The 14,192-nt window shown below is 32.8% G+C and overlaps 1 protein-coding gene across 5 annotated transcripts; it reads right to left on the bottom strand.

The window, feature by feature from the left end:
* LOC139780722 (uncharacterized protein F21D5.5-like) lies at positions 1-4,908 on the bottom strand. 5 transcript variants are annotated; one of them, XM_071719448.1, is made up of 7 exons: positions 4,359-4,908; positions 3,347-3,724; positions 3,069-3,227; positions 1,927-2,211; positions 1,772-1,833; positions 1,550-1,683; positions 1-1,469 (listed from the first exon to the last, which is right to left on the bottom strand). In XM_071719448.1, exons 3-6 carry the CDS (start codon positions 3,132-3,134, stop codon positions 1,680-1,682), a joined length of 417 nt encoding a protein of 138 aa, XP_071575549.1. In that variant the 5' UTR covers positions 3,135-3,227; positions 3,347-3,724; positions 4,359-4,908; the 3' UTR covers positions 1-1,469; positions 1,550-1,679. The 5 variants fall into 5 exon arrangements, with proteins under 5 accessions (XP_071575549.1, XP_071575552.1, XP_071575548.1 ...); XM_071719451.1 differs by having other exon boundaries at positions 1,927-2,222; positions 3,069-3,724; XM_071719447.1 differs by having other exon boundaries at positions 3,069-3,724.
* Between the last annotated feature and the right edge of the window lie 9,284 nt (positions 4,909-14,192).

Raw genomic sequence — 14,192 nt, 5'->3', positions numbered from 1 at the left:
TGCGAGTTAATTCAGTTATGATATATTTTTATATATTTTACAGAAGACGTATAAAAGATGTAAGAGGACTTGCGGTAAAAATTCATGCAAGTCTTAATAACTTCAAGGATTAAACTGACGAATATACAAAAGCTACTAAATGTACTCAAAGCTACTTAATGATTAATACAATGCTAAATGAAGTGTTGTACAAAATTTGAATAGAGTCAAAGATTGCGGTCAGCTACATATTAGTTGCTTTCCATTTACATCAAAACTCAGATAATTCTCACTTGTGATGTCATTCTGTCTTTATTATTCATTAATTCCCAAAAAGGATAGAACGACGTCACAAGTGAGAATTATCTGAGTTTTGATGTAAATGGAAAGCACCTATTATATACACGAAAATTATTATATACACGAAAATGAATTACGAATGATTATTACGTAACGATGTTCGTTGCGCTATATTTTCGCTTTGTTAAAAAATTATAATAAATTATAATAAATTGAGTTAATCGCAGCGCGCGACAAAGTTATGTACGTGAGCACTGTGAGCGATTTAATGATTGTAACCTTACTTGTATACATTTCCTAGAAAAATATTTCTATATTATGTTTAACAACAATATTAAATATTAACATTTCATAACTGCCAAACGTTTCCAGTTGAGCGCAATTGCACGAGTTACGAATCATTTATAGACTCTTTTTCTCAGTTAACTAGTTTCTACTGCATTGAAATCTTGCATAGATAAAAATGTATTAGCATATCGCGCAAGAATCATCGATATCTAAGTAAACAATTAATCAAATATATACAGTATATATGCGTACATCTGGATTAATCCGAAAGCTTAGTCTCCATCTTTTGAAACATAAAATAATTTTATGCCACAACAGTGAAGTGCGGAATATTAAATAAAATGCGCCATTTAACAATAACTTCTAAGGTAACAAGTTTAATCTACGGTGACCTAAATTTAAACGTGAAAAGAAATTAAATTATTTCAATGAGTTCTCGAATCGTCCCCAATCAGAAATAGACATGAGTCACGTAGAAACGAATTTCCTAATTCGTCTGAGTTATTCGATACAATGTTCTAGTTTAAATGTGACACTACTTTGTAAAATGTTAAGTTTTATTGTTTTCTCTACTCTACGATCAATATAACAATCTTTATAAATTTCTTTCTAAATAAAAATATTCTACACAATCGGAAAACTATTTTACAACATGAGTAAAGAACGAAGTAAAAAAGCGAAATAATCAATTTTGACGCGATTAAAGGGAATCATCAATGGCGATTGTATTAAACTCTAGTCCATACTGACTAATAATCGCGGATTATGCGTGAAAATTGTAGAGTTTCTTGACAACTCTTATGTACAGATGGATTCAAGTGTTTCTGGCTTCATTCATCTGGTCCCATGCCTACTTGTTCAGCATGTCCGTTCATTACCAGTTCTTCAGTAAGGGAAATTAGCTTTAAAAAATCAATTAATTTCAATTAATTTGCGCATCTGCAAAGAGATTCTCGAAGATTGGATAATAATAACTACTTACCTTATAATTTTGTATCATAAAATAAATATTTGCATAAATATTAGTTTGAATGCGACCTTCAATCTGAGTTTGGGCAGCAACTCCCTTTGAGGAACAATTTTGTACCACATTGTAAGCTTCTGTCGATCATTTACCTGCAAAAGAGTAACATCAAAGTATAATTACATATCCAAAGATAAATAATTTTGAGTGTAGAGATGTATATATCTAAAATCTACTTACACGTAGGAGTTGATAATAATCTCGTTGATTGAAATGTGGCTTGGATCAGTCAACTCGCGAAACTGTAATATAATAATAAATCGATTAGAATTTTCGGAAACATTACTTCATACGATTCTTTCACACGATGACGGTTAATGTTAATTTTCGATTACCTTATTATTACGTTTCGCGTGTTCTATACTTGTCGTCATGACGAAACATCTGACCGAGACATTGCGCTTCTTGGCTATCTCAATATATCTCTTTCTCGAAGCTGGATCAGGATTGGTATTGTCTATAACTATACTTTTTCCTTGATTCAAGTATTGTTGGACTGCAGCAATGCACTTCTGCCAGCTGCCTAAAGTGTCTCTGTTGACGTATCCGTATTCCTTCAGATAATTCTTTGCAAAATGCGATTTTCCGGAGTCTGGACTGCCGACCATAAGTACCACCTGCTAATGGATATCTATAAGCACGAGGAAAGAGCGGGCCTCTGTTCACATTTGACGTTCACGATGATATTCGTGTTATGCACGATGCTTCTGTCGAAACCGAGGAATCACATGCCGGAAAAATTTTACTTAGGTATTTATCATTAAAAGAATAACTTTGTATAATTCTCTTTTATGTTATTTCTCATTAGACCATGGTACGAGAGAAACAAACACATTTTTCCAGTGAGTAGATGGAAACCTTTTGATCCAACGAAAAGTTATGACAAGTATACAGTGTCGGATAAAAATAGGAAGAAAGATAAAATCTGATAAACTTAGATTCAACGAATTGTCCAATTTCGTTTAAAGGATTCAGATTCAAAGGACTGTAATTTAGTAGAGCTACATAATCGAGTAAATGAATTAAATATTATCACATAACTGAATGAATTTGAATCTGAATCTTTTAAACGAAATTGGACAATTCGTTGAATCTAAGTTTATCAGATTTTATCTTTCTTCCTATTTTTATCCGACACTGTATACTTGTCATAACTTTTCGTTGGATCAAAAGGTTCCCATCTACTCGCTGGAAAAATGTGTTTGTTCCTCTCGTATCATGATCTAGTGAGAAATAACATAAAAGAGAATTATACAAAGTATTCTTTTAATGATAAATATACCTAAGTAAAATTTTTCCGGCATGTGATTCCTCGGTTTCGACAGAAGCATCGTGCATAACACGAATATCATCGTGAACGTCAAATGTGAACAGAGGTTCGCTTTTTCCTCGTGCCTAATTGCAATATTACATACATTAAAATAACATGCCAACATTGTGATATTGCTTCATAAGTTTTATCACTTAGTATCTTTACCTTAGTTACAATAAAATCGTAAAACGTATAATGGTGCGGTAATATAAGAAAGATCCTCCTTGACATACATTAACTGATCTACCATTACTGTTTTAAGCTCGCTGAATTCACGCTTCGGAACTTCTAAACATCTCTGAAGAAGCTGATAGATAGAATTACCTGTATGTGAAAATTTAATTTATGCAGTAGAACATTATATATCACGCCAATGTTACTCCAAAAGTGACACTGGAGTATTTTAATAACTTAAAAATTCTCTAAATCACTGAGACATTCACCTTTCTTCATTATAACACTCCGACGATAGCCAGATCCATCCCAATAACTGAATGTGATCTCAATTTCTTCTTCCTTCAACGCGTTCTGCTTTCTAGCCCATTCTTGCCTCAATTCTTCCTTAAGTTTATTTTCCTCCTCCTTCCTTTCCCTATCTGGCAAGAAACTTGTATCTACATCTGGATTTTTCTTAATCTTCTTAATCGCGAGGCCATCAGATTGCTCATTTTCTGACTGCGGGGATTTTTCGGCATTGTCTTCATCCAGATTAAAAGACAAAGCTTGAATCTGTCTCTTCTGTTTGTTCTTTTCTTTTCCTGCTCTTTTTCACGTTCCTTGTATCAAAGCATGATATGTATGACTAGATGACATTCAGAGCACTGGACGAAAATCACATAACATTCAGAGCACTGGGCAGAAATCACATGTGTATATATATATATATAATCACGGCAAACCGCATATATAACATCGTGTTATTTTTATTACATTTAGGAAAATTATTTCATATTAACTCAATAGGCGTTAAACTTGCATACATAGGGAGCTTTCCAGCAAGTGACACAAGCCGACACAAACGTCGTTCTATCTTTCCTTTTTGGCAATGAGTAACAAAGACAAAACGATACCTGTGTCGACTTGTGTCGCTTGCTGGAAAGCTCCCATAAGTGAATCTCGCGTTTTATGTAAAATTTTGTAAGAAATCGCCGAAATCGGTAATCTAACCTATACTACGTTTACGCGAACGTTACTTAATTCTGTAGTAACTTACGAACGATACGATAATTCCTCCGCATAAACGGGAGATTTTATAGTAACTACGATGATATCGTTCGTATAAGTTACTACAGAAGTAATACTCACGTAAACGTAAACTATTATTCTTTGACTTATCAAGAGTTGTAAACTATTATAATTCCTGTCACATGCACTTAGTCGCGTAAAAGAGTCACGGTGCGGTTTCGCTTCGCGTCGTATAATAATAGGATAATTACATGTAAATAAAACAATTACCTTGAATCAGAAAAAATATTAATTGTCGCGTCGCGTAAAGAGTCACGGTCGGTCTCGCTCCGCGCGTACTTGACGTGGGACACTATACCGTGTTATAGGTTATAACTGACTGTGACAGGTGACAGCGCGCTAAACGCACTGTCTGCACTGGGCTGCACTGCGCGCAGTTTACACACACGTATACATCGAGAAACTGGCGATACTAGTGGCACCGCCAGTGTCGAAAAAGTGAAAAGGACGCGATTCCAGCCAATGAAATGATGCCATGGCATGAGAGACGGTCGACGTATCTGAACGACGTATCTTAAATAAAAATTTTCACATTTGGACTTTGCGTCGCAATATCTCCGCTCGTAGGGCACGTAGCGGAAATATTATAAGAGAAACCCCCCCCCCTAATTCGACCCCAAGCTATCGATTAAGCCTACTTAGAACTTGATCCGTTCACTCGTTATCGAGATCTCAACATCTCGAGTACTCGCAACTCGTCGCGTCGCGTAAAAGAGTCACGGTCGGTCTCGCTCCGCGTGTACTTGGCGCGAGACACTACCGTGTCTCTTGATCTAACATTGTATTGCTATTTCGTGCTGTTGCTGTTATTACTGCTTAATACAATGACGTTTGTAATTTGTCTGGTATGTGTTGCTGTAAATTATTTTGTTTGAAATTACTGCTATCAAATGTTTTACATCAAAATGATAAATTATCTATAATCAAGAGACACGGTAGTGTCTCGCGCCAAGTACACGCGGAGCGAGACCGACCGTGACTCTTTTACGCGACGCGACGAGTTGCGAGTACTCGAGATGTTGAGATCTCGATAACGAGTGAACGGATCAAGTTCTAAGTAGGCTTAATCGATAGCTTGGGGTCGAATTAGGGGGGGGTTTCTCTTATAATATTTCCGCTACGTGCCCTACGAGCGGAGATATCTACCAGAACCAAATCGACTGCCACATATTGATACTATTTATTATTATTTTTTTTAAATAATAATGGATTATAATATGTTTAATGCGTAAAAAATTAACGCAAAAGGTCTTAGCTCATTATAGAAGTAGAGATAGGATCTTATAGTTTAATATGTAGGTATTTTTTAATTTTAGTCAACTCAACTTCTTAGATGTATATTTTTATTAAAAATTTTAAAATTATTCTCTTTCTCTCTCTCCTTCCTTTCGAAAATGTTATCGAAATTTAGTATGCAATATTTTGTATTATAATGTATCTAATCTTATCCGAAAAATTCTAAAGTTATGCAATGTAATATAAATATGTATTATTTTATTGCTCCCGGGTGAAAATCTTGTACTACAATAATTTCATATTTTTTACTCAAAACTTTTGACTCTTAAAGCAATTTTTTATTGAGTCCTGTACGAGAATAAGATTAATAAGATCTGCCGAGATCTATCAAAAAAACGGGTTCAGATGACATGCGTCATCTCTTCTGATGTAATATGATGAAAAAATCTCGGGTACTCGCAACTTAAATTTTTACAGCTATAAACATTTTACTCGTGTGTCACGTTCTGACTGTTGTTCGTCCGTTTTTTGGTCAATGCATTTAAGCAATTTACCAGGGATTTGGACAAGCCGTGTGAAGGATATTATTATTAAACAATAATGTATAATGTTCGCTTGAAATAAATAACAAGACAAAAAGGGCTTGCGAACTAGCAGGTTGTTAATGCTGACATGATTATTGTTATTGCTAATGCTGACATTATTATTGTTATTGTTATTGCTTTTGTTATTCGGGACCGAAAAGATATCTAAGTTTATAAATCTTATAACGAGGATCACTTTTATTTATTTGATTATAATGGGGATAATCGATGTCGAAATCGACAGGAATAGGTTTAAATGGAGGTGCGTTTTGTAGTTGTTGTAATCGCTGGAGGAGGGGAAGAGGATCTTGATTAGAAATTACTGCTTTTTTAATCTGGAACCTAATCCTTTTAATTTGAGTTCGTCTGCCTCCCTTTTTCGTCATCTAACCCGAATCCTCGAAAATGAATTTTATAGCTCGTCACACTCTTCGTCAGCGCTCAAAAGCCAATCCGCCACACTCTGCTCGCCACACTCTTCGTCAGCGCTCAGATCGGCAGCGTAAAGGCCAAATTCACTTTCGGGTTCGGGAATTAATTATGATTTCCAAGGATCAACCCCGTAATCGCCACGCTTTCGGCAGCAAGGGTATCTGCTCGCCACACTCTTCGTCAGCGCTCAGAACCAATTGCCACGCACTTTGTCAGCGACAACTGCGAGTTGAATCTTAGAAGTGATCGATTAAGATTTTTAACACGAGATGAGATTCCAGATTTTGAGCTTTTCCTTTTTCAAACTTATCTTACCTTTATTCTTAAAATTTAGTACAAGTTATGCGTGAGGCGCAGTCTTAAAATATAAAGTACAGGGACTAAGTCCCAAGATTGAGTTTAAGGAATTGAGTGAGATTTAGGAAAATGATTTAGATCTAAGACTATGTGGCTGAGCAATTGAATGCTAGAGCCGAAGGAATGGCTGAGCAATTGAATGCTAGAGCCGAAGGAATGGCTGAGCAATTGAATGCTAGAGCCAAAGGAGTATGTGAAGTTCAGGACTATCTGGAAGGAGCCGAAGCTCGGAACTATCTGGAAGGAGCCGAAGCTCGGAACTATCTGCTTTCCGCGGCGTTTTTCCGCCCTATTTATACCCGAAAAAGACCGGAATCTCCCGCGCGAGATTCCCGCCATTTCCATCGCGTCTTAAGGGGGGAGGTTTTCTAGAAGCTTCTAGAACATTCTAGAAGCGTAGTTTTGGGCCCCATCTGGCCCCCAGCCCTCCAAGGGTCGTCCGATAAGATAAACATTTACAGGAAACTGAGCGTTCGCTCGGAATTCCGAGCCTAGCGTGCGTCGTTTAAGCGTTCAAAACTTCTAACGTGCGTCGTCGAAAATATAAAATTTCCGTACGTAACACGTGTAACAATCAGCCCCAGTCTCCCCTATTGGTGTCAGTCGTTTTTCTAAAAAAATGTGACGTCACAGAATGTTAGGGAAAAAATTTTTCATTACTAATGGGAATCCAAAGTAATTATTAGTGATGGTTCTGTTTTTGGGGACAAACCGGAAATGGGTGTAACTAACAAGTAACACTACCCAAATGTAAATCGCCGATTTTGATAATTTTTGAATATGTTTTAGTAGACGTAAAAATAAGACATACGTATTTTTTTTATCGGCGGAAAACCATATTTAGAGTGTGAAACACCCCTTTGAATTTATGGGTATCGATTTAATTGTTTTGTATATAAGGATTTAGTATTTTCGGCCCGAACCAAATAAAATAGTTGCATCATCAAGAGATATGAAAAATGAAAAATTTTCGACTCGGTTTGATAATGTTTAGGGGGTAAACCACCCCCTGTATTTGAAACAAAAATTTAAAAAATGCCCAGATAATTGTAAATTTTATTCAAAAATTTTGAAAAAAAATATATGTTACACTCGCATCCAAAACAAAAGTGAGACTGTTTGAGGATTTAAGGGTGACCACCCTTTTATCGAATTTCTTACGTAACATTTAAATTTATCCCGAAATAATGGTAAACAGTTTCATTTATCGTCAAATTAATTAATATTTACAAATTAGTCTGATCAACCCTTCAATTCTATAAGGGGGTGAGGGAAAACCTACCCTTAATAAGAGTAAGAAACCAGGATCGCGGCCCTTAGCATTACCCATACAGCACAAAATGTTTTCAAAAAATATTTTTGAATATTTCTATAAAAATATTGCAAGAAATATTTTAAAATGGTTTTAGGAATACTTTAAAAAAGTTAAAAAACCTTTTGTGATAACATTTTTAAGAATATTTTGAGAATCTTTTAAAAATATTTATAAAAATGTTCTTCTTTATCACCCAGGAAATATTTTCTTAAATATTTGAAATATATTTTTGAAATATTAATTTAAATCAACATATTTATTGTTTTATAATCTTGTTCCAAAATATTTAAAAATATTTTAAATCTATTATTGGTTCTAAAATCTTTTTTCAAATATTTTTGAAATATTATGAAATATTCTTAATTAAAAGATGCATGATAGCGCATCTTTCCGTGCTAGTTTGGAACAACGCTGCTAGGCGGCGCATAATGGTAAGACTAACTCGTAAGTAAATTTCAGTTGAGGGCTAATATAAGCAGGTCTCTGGCGAAGCAAAATCATGACATTCACAAGATAGATATGTATATTTTTCAAATATATAAAAAAAAAAGATGTACCTATACTTTACAGATATTAAAAAAATCTTTCAAACATGAAACACAATTATTACTTATTGGGTTAAACATATTTTATTTTTTGAAGTAATATTTCTAAAAGATTTTACAAATATTATTAAATATATTTATTTGCAATCTTATAAAAATATTTTTGAAAATATTTTTCTGACATGATCTGGCGGACATAGAAACATTCAAAAAATATTTTTGTGAATTATTTTAATCTTCCTAAAAAATATTTAAAAAATATTTTAAAAACATTTTGTGCTCTATGGGTACCCAAGATCACGACGGGGACGTGGCCGCGTGGATCCCATTTTATTTTATTTTTTTTTGTTTTTTTGTTTTTTTTTATTTATTTATTGTTTTGTAATTTTTTTGTGTTTTTATTTGTATGTTGTTTTTTAATTTTTATATTTGTATTTTAACAATTTTAAAAAAACTTAAATTAATTAAATGTTACATTATAACTAACTTTAGTAATATTAATTAATGGCTATTCTTTATAGTCTTTACAATAATGAGGGACGCTTTGATTGCTGGGATCAAAAAAGTGGCCACGTCCCCGTCGTGATCCTGGGTAATGCTAAGGGCCGCGATCCTGGTTTCTTAGTCTTATTAAGGGTAGGTTTTCCCTCACCCCTTTATAGAATTGAAGGGTTGATCAGACTAATTTGTAAATATTAATTAATTTGACGATAAATGAAACTGTTTACCATTATTTCGGGATAAATTTAAATGTTACGTAAGAAATTCGATAAAAGGGTGGTCACCCTTAAATCCTCAAACAGTCTCACTTTTGTTTTGGATGCGAGTGTAACATATATTTTTTTTTCAAAATTTTTGAATAAAATTTGCAATTATCTGGGCATTTTTTAAATTTTTGTTTCAAATACAGGGGGTGGTTTACCCCCTAAAAATGATCGAACCGAGTCGAAAATTTTTCATTTTTCATATCTCTTGATGATGCAACTATTTTATTTGGTTCGGGCCGAAAATACTAAATCCTTATATACAAAACAATTAAATCGATACCCATAAATTCAAAGGGGTGTTTCACACCCTAAATATGGTTTTCCGCCGATAAAAAAAAATACGTATGTCTTATTTTTACGTCTACTAAAACATATTCAAAAATTATCAAAATCGGCGATTTACATTTGGGTAGTGTTACTTGTAAGATCAGCTTTGAAATTTTAAATAGAAAATGGGTGGAGTGGGGTATCGTTGGATAGAGTTGAAAAAGAAACAACTTTTACTAAAATTTAATTCAATTATCTCTTACAGATTTTGAGAAAAACGTGCGAATGTGTGAATGCCTGTATTAATTTACAAGTACTCGAAACGTTTTTGTGCTAGTTTTTCTAACTGTTGACACTGTCGCTCACATTGTCAACAGTTAGAAACGTTATATACGGTGCCAATAGTTAGAAAAATTAGCGCAAAAACATTTTGAGCACTTGCAAATTAATACAGGCATTTATATATTTGAACGTTTTTCCCGAAACCTGTAAAAGATAATTGAATTAAGTTTTAATAAAAGTTTTGCTTCTTTTTTAGAGCTCTATCCAACAATACCACATTCGACCCAAGTTTGTATCTGAAATTTCAAAACTAATCTCAGTTGCAGTTACTTCCAGTTTGTCCCGAAAAAAAACCTATCACTAATGATTACTTTGGGTGCTCATTAAAAATAAAAATTTATTTCCTAACTTCCTGTGCCGTCACATTTTTGGCAAGAACGGCTGACACAGGTGCTTTGAATCATCCGGTATATAAAGATTTATATGAGATTCTTATTTTCCATAAGATATTTTACTGATAAGATTTAAAAAATATTTATTATATAATGTTATTTTTTAAGTAGCAAAAGTTAGCAGGTGATAATTACTCTCACGTGCTTGATAATGGAATGTTTTTTTCATCTTCAAAATTATATTATGTTTGATATATACAGAAGGTTCCATTTAAAAGAGTCTGGTTAAATAACTCATAAAGGAAGGGGTTGACGAAAAAATGTATCAATGAAAGTTGTATGGTTTGAAAGGGGTCAATAGATAATCATATTTGAATTTAGGTTCGGGGCCCAACTGAGTTATTCGACCGTACTGTTTTAAATGGGACTCCTTATATATGCTACTCAACAAAAAATAAAGAATATATGTCAAACGCTCAAATAGTTAAACTTTTAAACCATTTAATAAATGGCAATGTAATTATAAGGAACAAAACAATGTGATTGTTGGTCTACAGAACAATAAAAATAAAATATTTTCAAAAATTGCCAAAAGTAGGGGAGACCGGGGCCTAACCGTCAGTTTTTTTTCGGTGCCGATTTTTAACAAGAAAATAAATAATTTTAGTTAAATGTGGTATACCACTGTAAAGAGTAAACCTTTAGCTACAAAATTTATATAGGAAATTTTTATCTACGTCGCTTTGTTTAACCGGTATAGAGCAAAAACGACAACGGTGGAAAAATTAAAATCTCAAAAATGCCGGGGTTTAACCGTCACACTGCATTTTCAATACATATACGTACATCTAATCCTGAAAAATGATAGGATACATCTTAATAATTGTTTTTTAAGAGAAAAATATAAAAATTTATTTAAAATTTTTATGCGAAACATTATTAAAAAATAGTTACAAGGGTTCCTCTTTCCGCAGAAGTCACTCGCCCGACTTGTTTCACTCCTCGACGTCCGATGACTCTATTCGGTGTCTGAACGGTTGTAATCCCCGTCTCATCCATATTCCATATGCAGTAAGCCTGGAAATGCCCGGAAATGCCTTGGAAATGCACCCGGACTGCTTACAGACGGATTAACCCCAAACACAAGTTTCAGGTTTGATCGCCCACGAAATATTAGACATCAACGATAATGAAAAAACTACACTAGATTCGTGTTTAGCATGCATTACTCTTTATAATCACGTACCTCAAGATTTGGAGAGCAAATATTAGTGCAGATATTACAAAATTTCCACGCGCAGAAAATGTAACTTTCACCTTCCGAAAACACGTTTGCCCTCGTAAAAATCATAACACGGCAGGTAACCTGCCGAAACTCCGTTGGTCACATGGGTACCATAAGCAGCGTTTACAATGTTAATAGCGAGTTCGCACAATATACAGGTTCCGAGATATTTGATTTGACGGTTCAACCCCGGCGACGGTTAGGCCCCGGTCTCCCCTACATTAAAGTATTAGCTTCAAAATGTCTTTTTCAATATTTTGCCAAAATGATTTTTAGCTGAGTTTCAGCGGTCCAAAAGTTAGGCAGTATAGTATAAAATTTATTGTTTAATCGATTGCACATTAATATTTAATAACAATAACGTTTTTTTATACGTTATTACTGTAAAGATTCTATGATGGGTATCAAGTTGGAACCAAATAAAAACAACGAATGGGTAAAAACACTTCACAGGTACATAAAATTTTTTTAATTCTAAATACTTACAATTGATGTAAATTATGTAACATCAATAAACATAAATTTATTTAAACAAAATTTTTATATTTTCTTAAAAATATTTGTGTGTATCAAGAAAATTTTTGGTAAAATGCTCAATCCATTTAAAGTTAATTTTTTTGTTTTAAATAAATAAAATGATTTATCATATCATTGAAAAAACTAGGGTAACTCCGGTATATACGCCGCACCTAAGGAAAACTTAATTTATTAAGTACTATTTACTATGTATAAGATAAATAAATTATACCCATAAAAACTTTATATTGTTTTACTATAAAAAATTTATAAATATAAAATATTTATTCTTTGTATTTAACAAAAAAAATACTTTTAGAAGCCCTTGTATGTTTGTCATATATCCCATACCCGCGAAAAACGATTGTATTAAAACAATATTAGAAGCTTATATGAATTCAATAAGAGTCTTATTAGGATCGAATATGCAAATCAAATACGATTTAAATATAAGTTATATTTAAATCAAATTAAAGTACCCCAACCTGATATAATCTTATACATATATATGGAATATACTGGACCTTGTTAAGATATGCAAAATTAGCCGCACAAAAATAATTATGGAAATGCAGTGTTAATATGGTTTTAATTTGCCAAATGTGGATGTAATATGGTAATAAATATAATGTGATTCAAATATAAATCAATTTTAAATCAAGAGACACGGTAGTGTCTCGCGCCAAGTAGGTACACGCGGAGCGAGACCGACCGCGACCGTGGCTCTTTTACGCTTAAATTAACGGCAGATTATATAAAATTCTAATGAGATCCAAATGATATTTATATGGGAAAAAATATCTCTTATGTCTTATATAATTTAAATAACTTTCAGAAAATTGTTACTTTTAAATGTTATTTTTTAAGTGTGGGAGTCTACTTTATTATAAGATTCCACGATATAAAACTGATACAAAAATTGTGCCGTTCCGTAGCGCGAGACAGTGTTGTTCTTATAACAATGTCAAATTTTAAATACGAGAAACAGATTGTGGCGGCATGCGCCACCATTGGTACACGCCCGCGCGGCGCACAGTGGGGCCAAATCCTAAAAAGCTGGTCAAAAGTCGAAAACGTTTTTCAATTTGGATGAAACTCAGTACCCGGAAGTTTTTGGGCTCGCTGATTACGAATCCGAAGTCAAAATTTGAAAAATCAAAATGGATGGTTTTAAATATAGACGATTTGTATAGAAAAAACGTTTTATTTAGGCTAAGATTTAAATTCTGTCCTTTTCAATGATCATTAATTAAAACTCGATTTCTAAATAACAATAGAAAAATGAAAGATTAAGAATGCTGTCAAAATTCTAATATCTAAATATAAAATTATTATAAAAAAAATTTTTAATGTTATTTATTACATCAACATTAAATTTCTTATTAAATATGTAATTGTTCATGAAGGAAGAAAGTGAAATAAAAAGTGAGAACTGCAAAATAAATATATCCCACATAGCACGTAATATTACAGAAATATTGCAGTAATATTGCAATATAGTAGAAATATTACGTATTACAATGAAATATTTCAGAAATATTACTGATGTATTATACGTTTTTAAATAATATTGAAATATTACAGTAATATTGCTGCAATATATTGTTGAAATATAATACTTTAAGTAGCAAAATAATGTCAAATGACATTTTAATGACATCTTATTAACGTCATTAAGACGTTATTAAGGTATCACACAATCATACGTACGTATTGCACAGATAATATATACCAGTTAAAGAATTTTGGACTGAAAGAAAGAAAAATCTGAATCAAAAAATGTGATGGAATCAAAAGACTGACTTGTACTTTCGGGGAATAAAAGTGATTAAGACAAATTTTATAAGTGGTATTTAATTTTATAACTTGTTATTTGTTTTGTAATAATAAAAGGTAATTATATATACAATTAATTTTTAATTAAGAGCCAGTAAGTAAATTGATAATAAAATAAATGGATAAAATTTAAAATTCATATTTCTTATATAATCAATATTAAACTTTTCAAATTACGAGTTTGTCACACGGATAAACAGAACGTTTCTGTGTGCGTAAGTGGAGGGAAG

This window comes from Temnothorax nylanderi, unplaced genomic scaffold, assembly GCF_030848795.1.
Source record: "Temnothorax nylanderi isolate EJ_2023f unplaced genomic scaffold, tnyl_v1.0 TNYL_tig0294_pilon, whole genome shotgun sequence".
Lineage (NCBI taxonomy): Eukaryota > Metazoa > Arthropoda > Insecta > Hymenoptera > Formicidae > Temnothorax > Temnothorax nylanderi.
This window is presented reverse-complemented; position numbering and strand designations above follow the sequence as displayed.

Bases quoted from the DNA above. Each gene is read 5' to 3' on its own strand.
- LOC139780722 (XM_071719449.1), bottom strand. From the start codon at position 3,134: ATGTCAAGGAGGATCTTTCTTATATTACCGCACCATTATACGTTTTAC. The intron at 2,212-3,068 runs GTAAAGATACTA...GATATCCATTAG, and splicing joins ACGATTTTATTGTAACTAAG to CAGGTGGTACTTATGGTCGG. The intron at 1,834-1,926 runs GTAATCGAAAAT...ATTATATTACAG, and splicing joins ACGCGAAACGTAATAATAAG to TTTCGCGAGTTGACTGATCC.